This window comes from Lepisosteus platostomus, chromosome 21 (genome assembly GCF_059453375.1).
Source record: "Lepisosteus platostomus isolate fLepPlt1 chromosome 21, fLepPlt1.hap1, whole genome shotgun sequence".
In the NCBI taxonomy this organism is placed as follows: Eukaryota; Metazoa; Chordata; class Actinopteri; order Semionotiformes; family Lepisosteidae; genus Lepisosteus; species Lepisosteus platostomus.
The window spans coordinates 16335808-16357026 of NC_142631.1; the positions used below are offsets into that span (position 1 = coordinate 16335808).

The window sequence follows — 21219 nt, forward strand, 5'->3', positions numbered from 1 at the left end:
TTTGCATTCCTGCCAGCTTGGTAGATAGGTAATTCCATTTCAAGCCACACACAATAGCTCATTGGGCCAGAGCTGATCCTTCTTTGCTAGGCATAAAGTGATAAGAGAGAGCACATGACCACATCACAAGGCCTACCCCCCAGCAATGCTGGTGCCCATTTATACAGCTGGGTGGAATTACAAAGCAATCTAAGCAAAGGACCTCAGTCCAGGTACAGCAGTAGTGATTGCAATAGGGGGCTTGAACCAGCAGCCCACCAGTTCCTAATCTGCAATGCCCCCTTACAGTCTTGATAGCACGTTGTAAATGCTTTATGCAGTCCGGAAATTTCTGCCAGGGGCCCTGGATCTTGCGGCCCCAGGGCTCGATCATTTTCCTGTCCCAAGCTTCTAGCAATTACTGTAAGAGGCCCAGAGATTAATTTAAAAAGCCCATTCAAAACAGTAAGTCCCTTCTCATTGTTTTTCTTGATATTTCACTTCTTTGTGTAGGCTGCATGTGTTTTACACAGAACCAACACATCTGCTCTTAAGAAGTAAGCAGTGGTGTAAATGACCTCTTACAAAGCATTCTAAATTTAACTGAATTTTTATTATATCATCCTTGCTATAGTTCTTTGTGAAGCACAGCTGGCGTAAAGAGGTGCCCACCATCTAATGAAGTTACACACGGCAAACGGTGACATCATTAGCATTACTCAGTTATTGATGGAAAAGTGACTCTAAAATTCGCAGGTAAAAGGTGTTCAATATACTGAACAAATGGCATAAGCAGTCCTCCATTTCAAGAATTCCCAGGAGGATTTCTGCTGTGATTAACAATTTTGCTGTTGCCTATCCATTAAGTATGACGAAAGCTTTATATGTAGTTACACAATATATGATTTCAGTAGAAAAAATAAAATTTACATTCGTTTGACGGCAGTTGATACAAGCATTTTAATATATTAGTTCCGTATAAAATAATTTGAATCATTGTTAACAGAAAACTGTTTCTTTTCTAATACATTTTTCTTGTTTGCTGTTACACTATGTTGCTGGTACATTACATCAGTTTTAAAAAGATAATATTATCTTACATTGTGTGGGTTGCAGTCAAGTCAAAGTGCAATGCCCTGGAGTGCTTCTGTTGCTCTTTCGTGATCTTTCTTCCTCCTTGGCGCAAGTGCAGTTTAGTCATTAGCAGCATTTGTTCCATATGAATGGTAGCATAGTTTGCCTTCAGGTCCCGTGCATTTAGCCATAACGAGCTGAATCGGGGGACAGATCTTCTGCTATGACCCCTCAATGTGTAGTAATGACCAGATATTTGTACACAGCAGTATTTATAAGGTTTCAATAATACTGTTCCAATGGGTACATGAGACAAGGTGAGGAGATTTGGTCTATCACACAATTCTTTTGTTTTTTTTATTTAAAAAAATTGTTTATAGCATTACATTTTTAATCATTTAATATTTTTATTAGTTGCCGCAATGTATGAGTAGTTAACACTGTTCTCCGACAAAGTGAATTTCCAAAGCAGAAGCTTCTCTAGGACACTGGTGTCTAGGTGAGTGACTTGATTGGCGACAGAAGGGAGGTTTAAGTGAAGTGTTAGGAAAGGATGAAGGAGTGATAGGATACAATCGTGCATCCTGAGACAGGAGTGCTTTGTGAGTCATTAAAATGTATTTAGAAATAATTACATCTGTTTTGTTAACACTAGGGAAGTGGAGGAGTAAGTTTGATTTTTAAATTCAGAAATAAACGCTAACTGTGTGACAAGAAACTGTCAGGTCTTTGCCACAAGGCGATTAAGTAAATGAATATGCTCTTCAGCTTTGGAGCCATTAAATCAGTGATGTCAGAATCTTTGGGGACAATTTTGGAAACATAAATACAAAAGGTGCTTACACACACAAAACAAAATGGAAAAAGGATGCTAAGTAACCAGGTTCCTAAGATAAGAGAAAGCATATGACCACACTGTCTTGCTTTTGCACTAGTAAAATCTAATCTAAATGTGTGGTTTTACTTGTGGATACATGTGTGATTTAAGAGTATCATAATCTCCACACAACTTCATAAGAGGTCCACATTTCCACAGGTCCACATGAGCTAAAGAGCCATGCCTCGAGTTTGATAGCGATTTGGAATTCATCACCAAGGATGACAAGTCAAGGGCTTAACGAAACACTCGTTATTAACTGGTTTCTGGGACTCTTTGAATATAGAAAACCAGCTTGACCGAAGTGGTGGCGGATATACTTGCTTCGCGATATAGAATAAAATGGAGAAAATAAAATAGCTCTTTCTAAAATGATCTCAAATCACCAAATTGTGTGACTGTAACAGGAACTCTCGAGGCAATATTTAAAGTCTTTTTCCTCTTTGGGTTTATCTCCATCGTCAGAAACATCTCCCTTTAGTAGCAGGGCAACGAAATACAAAGTTTTCATTTGATCCTATTTGAACATCTCCAATAAAAAACTGGTTAATAGAAACTCCCTGTTAAAAAGCATGAAAAATGACAAGCTGCTGTTTCCCTGTCTGAGAGCATGGGGGTTTGTGGATTCATGTGGGGACCAAAGACGAACGGATGGGGCGTTTAACTACATTGTTTCTTTTTTCGCTTTTAGCCTGACGGTCAGCCAAGTCGGCCAGAACTTCACATTTGTGCTCACTGACATTGACGGCAAGCAGAGGTTTGGCTTCTGCCGCTTATCATCGGGGGCCAGGAGCTGCTTCTGTGTTCTGAGGTAAGACGATCGTGGCAGTGGGTGGCCCAGGGAAAAGAGATGAGCCTCTGGTTTGTGACGAGAAAAGCCAGCAGCTGTCAGGCGGAAAAGCTGCATTCCCTTTAAAAAAAAAAAAAAAAAAAAAACAGCTCCCTCGTGTTCCAATGAACGTTTCTTCAATGGGTTTGTGGGACATTGACACCGACCTTATCATTTCAGTATTTTCTCATACATTCATCTTCTACACTGCAAGTCTGCATTCACAGAGAAAACTAACTGCTGCCGAATCGATCAAGATAGTCATAAAATGTATAACTTTATTTTGACATGAGCGCTCCTGTAGTTAATAACGCTCTTTGACATGGCCGTCACCTCAGGCAGATTGATATAGGTTAAACACACGGTAAAGCACTCTGAAATCCTTGTTGGAGAGGGATTTTGTAAAGATACGTTGGTCACAATTGTCTTACATTTTTATGGTTGTTTGATTTCCATTTGAAATACTCATTAGAATTAGTTTAAACGCCTGCATAGGTCAGTATTTACTGGATTCAAAAGAGTCCAGACTAGTTGGCAAACATATAGCATGAAAGTGCTAATGAACACGATCGTTAAACTTTAAATATAATCACTGTCCACTCAATTTCTTTTTTAGGGCTAATATGTCCTATCCTGATTTTTGAAATGAAGAAATAGACAAATGTTCATAGCAGTCAAGCTCGTTTTTGTTTTGTCTTTACATCACCTTAAAACGAACCAGCTCTTTAGTTGTATCGCAAAAAAAATACACAAACCGTGTGATGTTCTTTTCAGCTGGAAAACAATAACGCTAATTGAGACATTGTAATAGTAATTATGTTACACAAGTAAATCATTCTTTTATTATAAATATCTGGAAGTCATGAAAGAAATAATTGCTTTGTGTATTACATTTCAAGTGGTTATTTAATATTTAACCTTTCGATATACCATAGTGCTCAATACTCATTGTAGCCTTAGGTGGGCTTTGGCTCAGCGAAAGCAGACCTTATTCTCTATTGCTGCAGTATATTTAACTGTTTAATAGTAGATAATGACTTTGTGTGCTGTAGCATGAGACTGAAACCTAAAAGAAAACAAAAACCACCTCAGACATTTCCATGATGGTTGTTCCCTTAATGATCTGTATCACTTAGCACTCATATTTTAAGTGTTTCAAATAACCTGGTAATGAAAGCAAATAATAAAAAGAGACTCACAACATTATACCTGCATAAAAAGGTTCTAAAACCTTGCACCGGTATATGCCATTTAGTAAATGGTACCCTACAACTTATTACAGTGATTAATGCCATTAGTAAGATAACAAAATGCCAGATTCCTTTCTAAGTACCTTTACTTTACCTTCTAAGTAACATTCACTTTAATGGATTATGTAAACAAAATGCTTGGGCTTTACTGGGATTGCCTAACAATTTCTAAATATAGTGTACTTAAAACTAAACAGGATTCTTGACCTCCCCACCACAAGTTCACTCTGCGGTTCTCGCCACTGTATTTTCTCTTGAGCTTTTGGTTTTGGACCCTAAAATCATTATTATTAAAAAAAAAATCACTACATGACTGAAAATCAGAAAAAGGGAAAAATACATTCAGTTTACTTGACGGGCTCCATCGATCACTATTTATTCAGTCTTATTTAGCAAATGTGAATCAGTCTACATCACACAGAAGTGTTTATGCACTTTTAGGCATACCTATAGTTTTGGCTGTCTTGTTTCTAAAATTAATGCATCTTGTGGAAAAAGGATGAAAGGAATGTACTACAGCATAAATGCCATCAAGATAGAGCTGCGGTGTTTTACTTCATTCATTATCTTGTGTATTAAAATCAGGAAAGCCCCGGCTCAAAGTCAGATTGGTGACTCGGCAGAATCCAGCATTTAATAAGTGTAGCCTAAGTGTATGGTTAATGAAATATGGTGGTTGTTATTTCTGATTTCTGATTTTTTTTTTTTATTGTTGTGAAAAACTTTAATGTCTCACGAAAATATCAGTCATTAGTGTTGTAGTGTGAGGATTCTGTTTGTTTAGCATCTTGATTCGTGGACTGAAACCACAGTCTCGGTCTCAGAATCGTTGTGAAGACCAAGCAAAATAAAATGTTTGCTTTTCAGTCCTGAGATGAGATGATTGTTTTGGGATTGCTTTTCTCTGAAACTGGTCCAAATCACCAAATCAGATCACACAATGTCACATTAGCACAGTGATTAGCTTGGTGGCAGGACTACACCTGTATCTTCTACATCTTCTCCCATATCTTCCATTATTGGATTGTGATTAAACTTCTTACCTTTTTGACAATGATTTCAGGAAATATATATATGACATACTGTATTTGTGACTAATACCGGACCCTAAGAAATTTTAAATAATCGCTATATTTACAAACCAAATAATTATAAAATCTCCACAGATAATCAGGGTCAATTTATATAATGCAAAGCAAATCTTGCTTTCAGTAAACTGGCAAAAATGTAAAAAGTCTTGTTCTGATACTGACATTCTTCAAAATTCAAAGTTAAATTATGGCAAGCTTTGATAAAAGAAGATCCAGAGCATCAAAGTATATAGGATGGAAACATTCTAAACAGTGCATTGCAATTGGGAAGAACTGACTTTTTAAATGGTAGACCAATTTAAACTAGCAAGGCCTAGGACAATATGGGCAATGTTTAATCATACAAAATGGACAGTGCAATTTTGAAATATACTTAAAACTTCATTTAGAAATAGTTACACTTGTTGAAAATCATGTCTAATTTATAGGTGGAGTGGCCCACCATTTGCTTTCTGTATAGTTTTTATACTTATTTAGCCATTTAATGTAGCTTATTCTTTCAATCTTTCAGTTGTTCAGTGTCTATAATTGTATAGACACCAGCAGTTGGTGTGTTGAGTTCTTCAGTGCTTGTTAGATTGTTTTTTTAGCTGGAGTGATGTGATCAACAACTTGGCTTTTGAAATCGAATGCGGGTCAATCAGGTTCATCAAATTCACTTGTGACTTTTCGTGGCTCCAGTGATGAGAGACGTGAGATAAAATTAAAACAAGCACAACATTTCTGCATTTTAAAATACAGTTGTAGACCAAAGTTAGGGAATAATGAGAAAAATATGCAAATAGTTTCCTGATTAGCACAAAATATCAAGGAAGGGATATAAAATGGAAATCGGCAGAAACGGTACGCATATTAAGATACTGTATTAAAGCCAGATAAAAGAAACCAAAGTTTTTTGATAACCAAAGGTTGGTCACCTCATTATTTACAAAGGAGGTCTAAACGTTTTTCTTCGACTGTACTGCAGGACTGTTTAATATTCATTCTCTTTTTCCTTTGTTCATTTACCACTTTCTGTTGTCTTTTTATTTTTCCGCTCTTCATTACTCCTTGCCTTTAAGAGACTACTCTGTTTTATTTCCATGTACATTGTAAATGTGTTGATTATCGCAGAATTATGAGTCTGCTTCAGATTATAGATTGCGTTGTTCTGCGGCTCAGAGTTTGAGGGAGGAACGGAAAACAACCGAAAAGAAGAATGTTTCTGAAAGGTTAGGCAGCATCTTTAATTACTCCTCTAAGAAGAAAGGAAATATATTTTGTGGGGATTTTGAAAGGAGCCACAGCAGGGAGTGGTGGGATGTGATAAATGTGCCACACAGTCTGTTGATGGGCTACATAACCCATGCATCAAAGGCAACCAGTTTTATGTAGGTCTGCTGTCAAAAGGTGAATTATTTATCATAATGTGCTGCTTGCAAGCTGTTTGGGCATCAAGAATAAAACACATATTAAAACAAACACTGGAATCTAGACCCATTTGTTTGTGGTACTTCTGCTTCTGACAAGACAACAGATGTGGAAGCACATTTATCTGCAGCCTGATTAGTAGAATCAACTACGAGTAATCAGTAGTGGATGAGATGAATGCAGCTGGTCAGCGTCGGGTTGTGTTTCATGCTATTTGAGAGAAAGAAAATGGTGTTCCTTCATATATGCTGTTTGTCACCAAGATGATTAGAGATTCATTTTAGCGGTAGTCAGTGTTTGCTACTGCGTATCCTGTCTTGAAGTGGGAGAGTCAGGCCAGTGCGTGCCACACGCAAACCAAATTGGTCCCCTCATTAGTCATCTGATAAGAGCTCTTTTGCACCGATGGCTGGATAAATCCTGTAGCCCAGGTGCCCATGGAAGCAATGCAGTCTTAACTCAACATCTGGTGAGACAGAGCAAGCTGAGTAGCTCTGCATTTGCCACGCAGTAGATGATTTTCAGTTTGAATGATCACAATAATCAAGATTATTGACTGAACGACTAAAATAGGTGGTTTCTCTGCTTACATCAAATTTTGAACTGTTTATGCTTGTTTAGGCTGTTTGCCAGCCTCTACAAGCTACTGAGCTTGGAAAAAATACAGAAGGCAAAAACGAATTACTAGTATTCTGTATACAGTACACAGCAGGGAATCATCCTACTTTCAGGCACGGACCTACTGTACTGCCTTCTCATGGTGTAACCTTTCCTCTTCCTGCACAGACCCCAGACTATCACCTGTGTTTACAGGTATCCTACAGGACTGTAGAAATCCTTGGTAACAATACAAATTTTGCAAACAACTACAAAAGAAACCAACCTGCAAAAATCACTGCTCATTTACGTAACACGTTTCACCAGAGGTTCATTTTTTGATTTCCTACATAGGATGTCCTGCCTGAATGGATTTGTCGGTATGCGTTTGTGGTATTTATAATTATATTTTGACAGCGTTGTTATTTTTAACACCTCTGGAACTTTTCCCAAAAAATCGATGTCCAGTGTCCTATCAGCGACTGATCCAGAGTTACTGCACAGCACCATTTAGCTGGGGCTAACAGTGGGCTTCTCCACTGTTTCCATTTCAGCCTCAGAGAGCAGTCAGCAGTGATAGGTCTCAGAACTCACAAAGGAAGATGTGTGTGTCCACATTTCTCCTACAGAAGGTCAGCTTTAGTTTGCTTTTATGAATGAGGATTAAGAAAACATGATGCATTTTAAGTCTTTATACATTAGTTTATGTTCAGTGGACTCGGAACTAACCAGCAAGACCAAATGCGTGTATGAGTCGATTTTATATATAGCAGGTTAAATGTGTTTGGTGTTGGTGATTTTAAGACCTACAGGTCCTGTTGAATTGTTGCCCTCCGGGACTGGGCTACCCCTGGTCTACTGTAGATCACTGTGCTTCCCTCTCTCCTTTCCTGAGCCCCTCTTTTGTACTTTGACTGCAAATCCCCCATTTGGAATATACTCCATTCCGTTAGGAAGCTATGCTAAGCTGCAATCTGGAAAGCGCATCACATGCAACATCAGTTTCTTGTCCTTCTAAGAGAACATTTTATGACTAGAGCAAGCTGTTCCGTCTGTAGCTGATAACAAATATCGGTAGTCACACCAGGGAAATTATGCGCGCTACAACAGGCACTTAAGTAAACACTCTCATATTTTATAATTGGAAAATAAACATTTTTATTGAGTCTCTTAAAAGAAAAACTCGTACGCTCAAATTGTCCACAGAATGGACTTAAGTACCATGACAAAGTAGGTGAACCTTTTTTTATTTTCCAGGTAAACAAAGCAGTTAAAAGAGATTCCGGTTTAAAATCATCTTGTTTGCCATCTGTCCATGCCTCTGGTTACATTTTAATTCTTAATTCTTTAATTGGTTAAATTGGTTTCATGTCTATAAAATACATTCTGGGTCGTTGATGTTCCATTCCAAATGTTATTTGTTGGCTTTGCAAAACTGTTGACCATTGTCTGCTTAGATGATGAAAGGATTCACAAGGAGAATTCGTCTGCTGTAAGACGAATGATCAAAGCCCTGGTAGCACAGTTTTGCTTCTTAGAAACTCAAAAAATGGTTTCTTTATGAGCATTGTGAGGGGTAAGGTTAAATATGTTGCAGGTTTAAGCGCAGTATATTGTGCTTTTAATTTACAGGCATGGGGCAAGTCAAGTTGGCCACAATAACAGCCGTCACCCTCTCCGCTCCCTTTCGAGATGGAAGAATTTATTTGTTCAGTGAATGTGGCAACCACATGAACTCCCGGCATTGAAACTCAATCAGTTAGGTTCCGTGTTTTGTCTGAAAGCGGTAATTCCCTGTAAACTCTCGCTGTCATCAAGTGGCCGTCTCTTTTTTTCAGCATCCTTGATATGCTGCCGCTGCGGCTTGCTTGCTTCCCCAGTGCCGTGTGTTCTAATAAAACCATCTCAGTCAGAGCACACACTCGGTTACAGCACGGAGAGTTCTTAAACACAGGAGGAGTGGCAGTGCGAGAGGGAGGGGTCCTGCTGATAAAACACCAAGATAAAGCCGAAAGGGAGACTGTGATCATATTTTGGGGTTCTCCGTTGTTGCTACGTTCAGGCTTCTAGCTGGCTGTAATCCTCTGTAGCTAGTTTCAGATGCACGCTGCACACACAAATTGTCAGTGACACTCCTGCTACCCCATTACGTAAGTAGCAGCATTTGCAGCTTCAGTTTTCCACATTGTAAAATTATTTCAATTATAATTCTCAGCCTAATTTTAGATTGGTGGTTATTGTCTCTGTCAGTAATTGCCTCATTACTGTAATGTGTCCAATTAAAACCGATAAGCTCAGATCTTTACTATATGGGTTTTAAATTCACTCAGATGTTCACCTCTTGGTAGGAATTATAGCGTAAACAGCCTTTTCTTTCAGATGGGCCTGAGGAGGATGTTTCATTTAAAGATGTCTTACTTATTAGTCTCGATAACTAGTGTTAGTATTCCAAGCATGGGAATCACCTTAATTAAAGTATAATGTTTAAATAAAAAGTCTGTACTGAATTGCCGTCATTTTAAACAACGTCTTTAACGACGTCTCAGAAAATGTTTATACATTTTGAACTTTAAACTGCCAATGATACGCTCTTACATACTGAACGTTATCAAAATCTTTAAGTATCTAAAGCTGACAATATTACGGTTTACACAGACCCATCTTTAAAAAGAATACAAATAGTAGCATCTGTCAAATGTTGAGAATGTGGAATCATTTTTCCACTCATAGAAAATAATATTTATTTGAGGTACATCCAGTGTTTCAGTTTTTCCCTCCAAGCACGTTATATATACATCCATTCTGGTAAGAGACAAAAAACATTCAACGGACTGCATCTTCATAACACTTGTTTTGTATGTCGACACCCTTATTTAATCCCTTTAAAAAGCACATTTCTTTATGTGTAGAACCAGATTTACCACATGGCGACCCCTGGAGTGAATTTAAACCAAAAAAATGTGTTTTAGCACCTTTAATTTATTAGCTATTTAATATTTTTGAATTGCTCCGTTTCATGGTAAGTGTAGATTTTCTAGTTGTATCCTACAATGCTTGATTTGCCTTTTTAAAAGCTCCAGTCAGTCCTGTCACTTGATTCTCAGCATTGCATTTATACTGTATATTCCATTTATAAATTAGGGCAGATTTAAGTTTCTTTGATTAAATAATTTAAATTATTGATATTTATATTTAATATAATTATTTTGTTAAATAATGCACGCAGTTCTTTATCTAAAAACCGTGTATAATAGCCTAACGTATATGTTGTTAGGTTTAGTTCTCCCCCTTCTCCCCCCACCCTCCTTTTCTTTTTCACCCCTCCTTTTCCCGAAAGGGTGCAAGACGAGATTTTGTTTTAATTGAGCAGAAACATGTGGAGGGGGATCAGAAATATCTCAGGGGATTAAAGAAAAATTCTGAATTTGTACTACTTGCAGCTTGTGTTTAGAGCAAGGGTCTACTGGGAATAAATGTAGTTAGTGTGACCTTTGACTCTGAGAACTGTTGGCATGGAAGGCAGCCAAAAAGTGGCCACAGAACGCCTTTGTTAATCTCATTCATGGCTCCCTACAAACTTCAGTCCGTGGAAGTTGCCAGCTCAAATCTATGGAATGCAGAGCTCTTTTTTCCCATGCTTTGGAAACAGAGGTGGGCCCTGAACCAGCAAGACTTCTTTAACAGGACTACATCGGCTCAACTCAATTGAAATTGACAGTTTCCTGGCTTAGGGTTGCCAACTGGCAGAGCAGTGAAGCATGGGGACAAACAGGGCCTTTTGAGATGCATGGGCCACTGTTTGTACAACACCAGAAATAACATAACCTGCTTGTGCTCTGATACCTCTTAACTCACCATTAAACTACATTACATTTTGAAATGGGCTCCTTGCATGTAAATCTGCGTTTTATGAAATACAAGGAAAGGTAAATGCAACAAACTGTTTTTGATTAAAACCTACACTGTCTATATATGTGTATTAAAAAGCACACTGCAACCCCATAATAAAATGTCAAGTGTTGATGTGCCTGTGTTGCAGTATTGGGAACAGCTCACACTGGCTCTTTTAATAATAAAAGAGCATCTCCATCCAAGATAGACCTGCATTCCTAAGTTACAAGCAGTAGATGTAGTTGCTGAAAAACATGGGAATCACATTCAGTACTGTTCAGTATGTGCTAGTTTTAACCAGTTGACTGAGGACACATTCAAACTACAATAACTAAATCAACTAACTTCCGATAATTGCTGAGCAATGTTTAAGTAACCAAGAACAGAATTTCAGAATTTACCCAAATGAGTATGAGTAGTCAAGCATTCACTTCGCACTTGAAATAGATAGTTCCCTTTTTAACAGAAGACTCAGAAAGCACAGCTCTCAGGTGCCAAGGAAATTGAGAGATTCAAGCCAGGTGTTGCCTGTGTGTTTGCCCTTTTACAGTGTCTTTCATAGCTAAAAAAAGGCAGAAGTCAAAACTGAAGTTAACCATCTGATGTACAAAATAACAATTTCCTCAAAGATTGTGTTTGCTGTACAAGCTAATACAATTAAACAAAAATCAACCAAATAATTTGGGTTTCTGTTGTCTTGCACAGCATGATTGAGGCTTTGTTGCTGCAACGCAAGGCTGTTATATGAGGAATCTTCAATGTGTTTTCTTACACGCTATGATGATGTTCGTTATTAGATGTCAGAAAGACATCTGGTTTCCCCTCGGTGCACAGTTTTCTGTATTTAATAATTCTGTTGTTTTACAGCTAAAACGTGTGGAGTTGTCCAGGCTTTGATGGTCTTGTTTTGCTATAAATAAATATTACTGTACAGCAAATCCAACATTAAACAGATTGGCAAATTGCAGTAAATACAGGATTCGTTTCCAAAGACGTAACGATTTGGTCAGTTGTAGATTTGATTGGTTTTAATACTTTCATATCACCTTATGCTCGTAATATCATTTACTCAGTCGTGTAGAAGAAAGGTAACACGATTCGAGAAGGAAACAGCATCAAGTGTATAGTTTTTGTTTTCATGGCTAGTAATGTCGTATGTGTCTGGATTTCTTTAATGTTGACTTAACAGTAAATGAAACCAGAGGCTGTGAAAAATAACTTTGAGGCCGTCGAAATGCGGTTTGCAGTTGTTTTAGGTTTTTTTTGGTCAAGGCCAGCACATGAAATGTTTTTTTTCCCCCGGATTCCCTTTTACAGCTGCTGGGTAGATTAAACAAGCAGCGTGATCCATCACTCGCTTTTTGTTTAATACTGTTTCTCGCTGCTAGTGGCCCGAGATTAATTAGTCCAACAACCTTTAATGGGGGAGATCGTCCGTACGTTGGCTGGTTGCGAATGTAAAGGCACCAATCGGAAGAAATCAATTGAAATTCGATTATTTTTTCCTTTCACTCCGCATCAATAGAAACCTGCTGGAGGTTAAAGGAAAATATGCAGGGCTCTGCAGGGAACCCAGATCCTGGTGTGTTTGATTTACGCTTTAACAAAATGATTTCGGATCATATCTCTGACTGACTGAAGCATTCGCACAACACATGGTTCTGTGCCTGCAGATGTCCAAGTTGCCCTGATCCACATTAGATACATCTATGTAACAATGGACCAGTACAAAACTGGTCTTCATTTTCAGCTCCCACTTGAGCTGAAAAGTGCAACAGTGTCAGTGCTGGTGTCTACTTACACGTCCTCAATGGCTTTTAGCTTTATCTCTGAACTGCAGGTTGTTTGCACAACTGTAGATCTGTTGAACAGATAAATATTACAGCAAATCCAACATTAAACAGATTGACACATTGCAATAAATACAGGATGGTCATTTAAGACTTCAAATGTATTCTGGATAATGGCATATTCCTAAGAAATGCTGTTTTTAAAGCAGAGGAAACAGCTTCATGTTTAGTGTCTACTCACAAATCTTTGTGAGATGCTGTTATTAATGTCCAAGTGTTACAAATATTGAATGGTTCTATCAGTTTCTATACAGTTGTATAAAGTACACTTTCTCTTGTTTTTTATCTTATTCCACTTCTCTCGCTTTGGCTCGTTAGCTTTCTTTTCATGTCACAATGTTTGATGATATTATGTAGGATTATTTTTAACATCTACAGCCATAGCCAAACTAATTAGAGAACGTCGAGAAGAAGCGGCAAATAAAGTCAATACCAGTACCAGCGTCACATTTAGATGGACTGTGTTATATTTAAAACCAAAATAAGATCATAAATAAGCTACATTCTTTGTAAAATAATATTTTGTTCCAGTGGCGGGTACATACAGCCCGTAAAATAACTCCAAAAAAAACCAAGAATTAAAGGTATCGAAATGTTGACAGAGTTTAATAAATGATGTTGAAGTTTAGGGTGTTCATGAAGAATGTACATACTTTGATGCACCAAAAGATGTCATGTTTACCCTATCAATAAAGTATTCTGTGTGAACTACTGTACACTGCAGTTGTGCTTGCAGTCTCTCTGATATAACTAACTGCTTAGGAACAGCTTTTCAGTCCACATTGTTTCTTTCAATCAGTTCAAATATAGAAATAGGCATTTTGCGATATACATGGTTCAACTTAGGATTCATTAGATGACTGCCAATAAATTCTAGTGAGTTCTAGTGAAAATGAACTGTAGCTGAGCTTGGACCTGTGACAGCAGGTTTCCTACCTGAACATCAGATAATATATTGGATCGATCTTTTATGTTGCCTACATTCTGTTTAAAGAATAATTAGGATTAGTAAAGCATATTTAGGATTGCTCTGCAAGCCCACCGATTGGTTTGAAATGCACCCAGTAGAATAATCTGATATGCACAGAGCTGTTTTTAATTGACCATTGAATTGTAACAGTGTGTTTGTTTCACACAGTATATAATATTTCAGCTCATTGTGGGATAAGAAAATTGAAAATGCCATTTTCAAAATTAAATCTCATTTTTTTAAAGATTTTTTTTTTATCCTCTGCTGCTTAAGTCTTAACACGTAAGATGTATTCATGCTTTCTCGCTCAGCCATGCCGAGATTAAACGATTCCACCTTGTTTTGAAAGTTCAGCCCCTTTAGTGTATGACACAGCAGTGGCTGGGAAATACCTGTAGTTGTTTACAAAAGAGCCCTTTAGATTTGCACACTTTTTTTTTTTCTCAAGCAGCCAGCCAGTAAGCCCTGCACAGTCCGCTTGGCACAGTAGCAGGTCTCCGCCAGCCTCTGTCTCTCCTGCTGCTTGTCAGGGCGAAGGATGTGCCAGATCTCAGGTCGTAGCAGAGCGGGGCTGCTCTGCAAATCTGCTTTTAGTTAGTATGGGGCCTTTTGGCAGCACACTGCAGGTCATTGATTTAGTTGCAATCCCTTTCTTTAATATTTTCCATCTGGGGAACAATGGCCTATAAAGACAGATGCAAAACAAGATGTGAGTTATGAGGAGAGCAATGACTTAATACTTCCAAGTTCAGCTGCAGCCCAGAATTGGACAGTAAAAAAAAAAGACGTTTTCCAGTTTATTTAGCATAGTGGGGCTGGGAGTGGTAAAAACCTGTAAAATAACACTTCTCGATCTCAGGGGATTTCTGGGGAACGGGGCTTTCCGAACAGAGAGATCGTTAGTGATTTTCTTGAGGTTTTGTAGCTTAGGTCTACGAGACCCTATAGTGATATTTATATTTAAGCTCTGCAGTACATTAACACTTGCAAGACAAGTGACATTACAGCAGTGGTAACAAGAACAACAGATTTGGAGCAATCAATCCCCCAGTCCCTCGTTTTCATTCAAGGAGGAGCTGAGTAAAGCTGGTAACAATTGAACGCAGAGCTTTTTTATTCTACATTTTCCAGAAAGCAGTCATTTGTTTCATTTGTTAATGCTGTGGGCAAAAAGAGCATAGCTCTTAGACATTGGGGTTCTCATCCCAAAAGGACAAACCAATCTGATCATTATTTTTCTTCATGTCAAAAAAAAACATCAGGGCTGACCTTATATTCCCAGTTTAAAGTCACTGCAGTGTGTGGGGAAAACCAAGAAGAAATCAAGCAAACTGAACTTGTTTTGGAATTGGGCTGTCGTGCTGTTTGGAATTACTTCTCTGTATTGTTAAATACTGTATCCCCTGGTGCACAAAGAGAAACTAGAACCAGCCCATGGGTGTGGCTCCTTACTCTGCTGTTTGTGCAGTAGGAAAAATCTATAGTTTGTTGTGCGGTGCTACATTACCGCTTTACAGTAGATGTGACAAGTAATAGACGTTATATATAGAAAATGCTTTTTTTGCATCTCATACCACATTTCCTAGATGCTTTGTAGTGTATATATACTGGTGAGAAGGTGGTGGTTAAGCAGTAAACATTTTTTCTTTGTTGTTCTACTTATGATACAGCAACACATTTGTGCTTAATGTCTTGGAATTAAAAATAAGGAGTGGAGTGCAGCATCTCCTTTTGTTTGTTTTTTTTAAAGGAAAATACTGCATTTACATTAGCTCTTTGGTACTACCTTGTTCTATTGCCATGGCTGAAGGAGGCTACATAAACTACCAACCTGAGCTGAAAACAATAGATGTGTTATACCTACAGTCTTTATATATAAGCATCAATATTTTAAATTAACTTTTTTTTTTAAGTAAAAGGTCCTTTGAAAAGGTTCTGGATGTGCTACAGATACCTTGTTGCAAATTTCCTGTCTATTTCAATCCATAATACACAGAGATAATTCTTCTTTGATTTAATGAACTTCAGTGATATGTTTTTCAACTGCCTGCTCATGTGCAGTTAGTAGCAGGTAGCAGGAGAAAGTCATTGATCCTGACATTTATGCACCAACACTTTTACTATTTAATGAGGTAGTTCTAAAAGTACCTACTGGAGTCAGGACCTTTTCCTGCTGTAGGCATTAATACCACAGTAATTGGACGACCAGTTCTGCCTGCGTTAAAATCCACATAATTTTTAAGTTGTTTTCTTCAGTACTCTGATGGTCTTAGTGAATATGATGAGTGGAAGAATTTGATTGTCAACGGTATTATCCTCTGTATAAAATGCGCCATTAAAAAGAAATCTAATTTTGTATTACAGAAAGAAATACTGTGCTCGCTGTGTCTTCAAGTAAGCGAAATGAGCCTTTCTTTATTTTGTAGGGGGTTCCTAAACTGAAAAGCCCAGTTGAAGTTAAAGAGATGAAGGTGATGAATGAGTGTTCTACAGAATTATTTCCAAGCTGGGTAAACATTCCATTTTAGTCATGAAGTGGATTTCTGTTGCAGCCTAACCAAAGAGTATCACATATAGTGAGATCCCTACTGGTGTGTTAGTAGATTACCAGTTTGCACAAGCCAGAAAGTGAAGCAGTGTTTAATGTATTCGCTGAAACAGTCATACAAGTGTATGATGTAGGATTTTTTTTTTAGAATTTGGAATAAAATTCGTAAGTCATGTTGAAAGAGAAGAGTGTGAGAGGTTCCCGATTCAAGAGCTTGAAATCTTCTTGATCCTTGAGAATGAAATTTGCAGACAGAGACTTTAGGGTTGCAACTGAAATACAAAACCAGAGACAGGCACGTCTTAACAATTGGTTCTGGGAGCTGATACCTTCTTTGAAGAAGATCATTTGAGCAACAATTAAAAACGCAAATAAGCTAGATGAGCCAATTCTCATTTGTAAACATTATTATGTTTTTTATCCTGTTATGAATATGACAACAAAAGAAAATTAACTTTATCATCTAAAAATCTGTGCACATCCTTTAATGAAAAATATACATGACCACTGGACAATATTAATGAAATATCACCAGAATTTATTTTATCATTGTCAAGGACTAACATTTGACTTTGGTAGATTTTTTTCAACAACATACTGTCTCTGGACACATCCATACAAAGCTTAAATCAAGAAAACCAGATTTTGATGGCCTCACTACCACAGCTCTCTTACCTTAATCCTATGCTGTGATATAAGTGTGAGACAGGAATACATATAGTAAAAGTGGGAAATGATTAGGATATTTGATGACACTGTCTAAATTACATGACAGAATCTGCAGGTAATGTACAACTTTGATTTCTAACAACAATGATTATATTTATGAAAAACGTTTTAAGTAAAAACATAGGAGAATATTATACATACAGTGTTTCTGAAAAGTTGCTTACAGGTCCTCATTTTCACCACCAAAAACATTGTACATTTATATACCAATACAGTACATCCATCCTGTTTTATTTTGTTCAGAATTAATGTGGAAATAATGTAGATGTTGAATACAGAACAGTATTCACAAAGAAGAAAACATAATATTGAGAATGGTACCTGAAACTTAACAGATTTGTCATCACTAAATCTTTTTAATTCCTCTTCTTACTGAAATTAATAATTGAGGATCAAGGCCATAACTGAATATCTTATGGGTCTTTATCCTGCTTTGCTGTATATTTTGTAGATGAACTACTGTAGGTTTCAGTGTTACCTGTATCAGAAAATGCAGTTTAAAATGTTCTATTCAGTGATTCAAGATGACTAGATTTATAAAGAACAGAAACTGAAGCTTTCATCACTTGACAGAAACCATATATACAGAGCAATAACTTAAACTATGTAGGAAAAGTGTCACAAATATGTGAAGTTACATTACCTGCTGAGAAAGTGTCTTTTTTTAACAGAAAGTAACAGATGAAGTGCAGTTCTCTACCATAATACCCCTGGAATTGGTGCTGTTTACCATAGCAGTGACAGTAAAACTTTTCTTTTCATAGCAGTCATTGCAATCAGTAATAATAACTGAATGTCTTGCAAAAATGTATCCAAGTGAAAAATTCTTGAGAGGAAGTTATGACCAGTTTGATTGTATAACTGCTGTGGAAACTGTTTGGAAATTCTGGTTCAGGAGAGAGAGAGAACAAACTTTCTGTGAGGCTTGGTGAGAAGGAAGAAACCTGTTTCTAACAACATTTGCTTCCTTCAAGGAAAGCAGACTGGACTGCAAAACCTAACACTTCATTTTATATTTTAAAATGAGGGCTCGCAGGCGCGATAAACAGCAGCCTTTAAAAACTTTAATTTAATCATATAAAAAATGAGGAATTCTCAGTGTTTAAACATACATGGGGGAGTCAAGGCCTGTGTACAAATAAGCAGTAAAACTCAGATGACTTAAAATAGTCCTGCTCATTTTGGGACAAATGCCCATCATAAATGAATAAAAAATACCTAACGGAAAGGATTTGATCATGCATTAATGAGAGGGTTCCAAACACACTAACAAAAACAAGCCAACAGTTAATAAATCAAAGAGCAGGAAGGTGAAGTATATATAAACTTCTCCTGTAATGTGATTTCAAGTTTTAAAGCAGGTATTAAATTCCATCCTGTCATCCTGAGATCATGAAGTAGGACATGCTGCATAACTGTTGCATTTTTTGAGCTCTGTCTGGCAGGCCACTGCAAATATTACCAACTTTAATGACTTCCTTACCTTACATTTGAAAGGTTCCTGTTTTATTTATATGTCTTCCTTAGTTGCATAAATAAAGAAACATTTAAGTGTTGTAAAAAAAAAAAACAATAAAGCTGAGTCAGACCTGAGATGAAAAAATGTCATCTGGAAGCACTAGTGTTTGAACATACAAAAGAGTCATTCATTTCAAAGCAATTAAAAATGTTGTTGACACATTTATGTTCTGCCTGTTATTCTTTCTCTAATCTTTTCTATTGCATACAGCAAGGATTTAAGTCAATATATAAAGATATGGGTTTAATTCGAAAACTCTGGTTCATTTGAAGTCATCATTATGATGTCCTTGTTATTAAACTCACATAGACACAACAACCATAAGAGCAGTCAGCAAAGTACAGGCTCTGAGCTCACACATACTAGGATATACCATGAAAAGGCTATGTAATAATAAAGGTTATACTGTACAGCTGTTTTGCGCTGTAAAACCACCTATGTGCTGTCCTCAGTGACTGTTATCTTTTTCTTAAAAATAAGAAAATGTGATTTAAAAAAATTGACTTGTGAAAAATTACAATTCAAATTGTTTAGATCTTTAGCTATCTTAAATGTTTTCTCTTTATTTCCCTGCTGTTTTATTAACATAGTGATCATTTTGTAAGTGATTATTGATGCATTTTTTTAAATGCGTATGTTTGCATTTAACCTTTATGCTTAAATTTAATACACAAACTGTAAATAGTGGTGTGTTAAATGTAAAAACCATTATCTGCTTCAGCTAGAAATGTTTCCATAACATAAATCTGACCATAAGGGTAATGACAATAATTAATTTAAGAACTGCTGAATTCCTGTAGTATTATTTTAATAGGGTTATTTATTGTGAAAAAGTTCTATTGTTATCTCATTAGCACAATAAGATGTTAAATGTATGCTACCCAATGCATATGATTGGTTAATAAACTACATTATATGTCTAATACAGTATAATTAATGTTACACAATGTCTTTACATTTTACATGGTATGGTTAAGTAAAAAAAAAAAATTAGAAGGATTCTTTATGTAGACTACTTTTTTATTTTTTGAAAATCATCTTCTCCCAAACCTGCCTTAATGCTGGTTTGATCACACTCTGCTTAAAATGGATTTAATTGTTACTCACTGACCGTGGTTACAGAAATATGCTTGTGGTCAGCAAACTTTATTTTCCTGCAGTGCCAGGAAAGAGCGAAAGAATGAGCTTTGACAATTTTTTTTACTTTGCAATGTGCACAAAATAATGTGGTTTAATTGCATCATGATATGCCCCCTTCTTTTTCAGATTAACACATTTTTATTATTTGATGGTTTTAAATAAACCATGTTTATGGATTATTTGTTTTTTATGGAACACCAGCAAACAGAGAACCACATTTCTTAATTTGGACCATTTCTTGTTTTTTCTAAACATATTTTAGTAGATCTATAATATATTTTTTACTAAATGCTGTTATAATACTAACATAACATCACTTTATTGGCCATATACAATTTCTTGCATTAGGAATTCATCTTTTCACATACCCCAGCTTGCTCTCCATGAGACACACAGACAGGGAGAGAAGCTGGGGGTCAGAGCGCTGGGTCAGTTGGGGTGAAGGGCCTTGCTCAGGGGCCCAACAGAGTAGGATTCCTCTGCCGGCCGCGGGATTTGAACCGGCAACCTTCCAGCCACAGGCGCAGATCCTTAGCCACTGGCTTAAAGAGACTTTATGCCTTTTGTTATTTTGTCTTTTTGTATTTCTCAAGTTAACTACTTTACAAGTTCTAAATAGTCTAAAATGAACTTGCATTCTGTTAATAATTGTCTTTTACCTTATGTGAAAAAGAATCCAAATATTAATAATGGTTTAATTACAAACAATACTTTTAAGTGTAATGAAAAATATTTTCTGCATTAAACACATCCAGTTTATCAGTGTGCATTGTATCAAAATGAGATATATAGCAAAAAATTAAAATTGAAATTAAAAATATATATATACTGTATATGGCAATACTGCTCCATGTTTAATAAACTGTCGAGGATTATGAATTATAATTCAACCCGACCCACTTTACAACCCACAGTGATCTTGAGGATTATTGCCTGTTTGTTATGAGCTTTAGCTCTGAGCATATTTGGAATATGAATACGTTAGCAAAAACCCGTAATGAAGCCAGGATGATGAACATAATTTTGCTCAGGATGCGTATTCCCTCAGCACTTTGAGACAGGGGGTGCTGTCATGTAGAGTTTTCTTCAGGTAGGTACATTGCCGAAACCCAGTGGTGACTGGCGTGCTTTGTTCTCCCAGCTGCAGCTGGTGAAGGATACAACTCCTTTCAGCACTATCAAGACTACACTTCAGTGAGAGACTTTTGCTGGGTGAGCAGCTCGGGAGAGTCTTAAAGAACTTTTAATTGAAAGCAAATAGCAGTCTAGCTGAAGATGAGATGGCAGAAATACCAACATAAATGTACTGCAGATACTTCAGGCCACAGGTCCTCAAAAACATGCCTACAGTCAAATCTGTGCCCACAAGGCCTAGCCTCCCTGCCTCCAGCAAGTTCTACATTTTGTAGTTGGGTTTCGGACAGGGTTGATGGCGTTTGCAGAATTTTGCCTTTGTGTCGCTGCA

At 37.0% G+C, this 21219-nt stretch overlaps 1 protein-coding gene across 7 annotated transcripts in view; it reads left to right on the forward strand.

The window, feature by feature from the left end:
* Nucleotides 1-21219, forward strand: part of dennd1a (DENN/MADD domain containing 1A) — a 265653-nt gene that overhangs the window by 84220 nt on the left and 160214 nt on the right. For all 7 annotated transcript variants that reach the window (XM_088615121.1, XM_088615126.1, XM_088615123.1 and 4 more), the window contains exon 5: nucleotides 2622-2741. In XM_088615121.1, the coding sequence (XP_088471247.1) occupies nucleotides 2622-2741 (120 nt within the window). The remainder of the gene's footprint in view (nucleotides 1-2621; nucleotides 2742-21219) is intronic.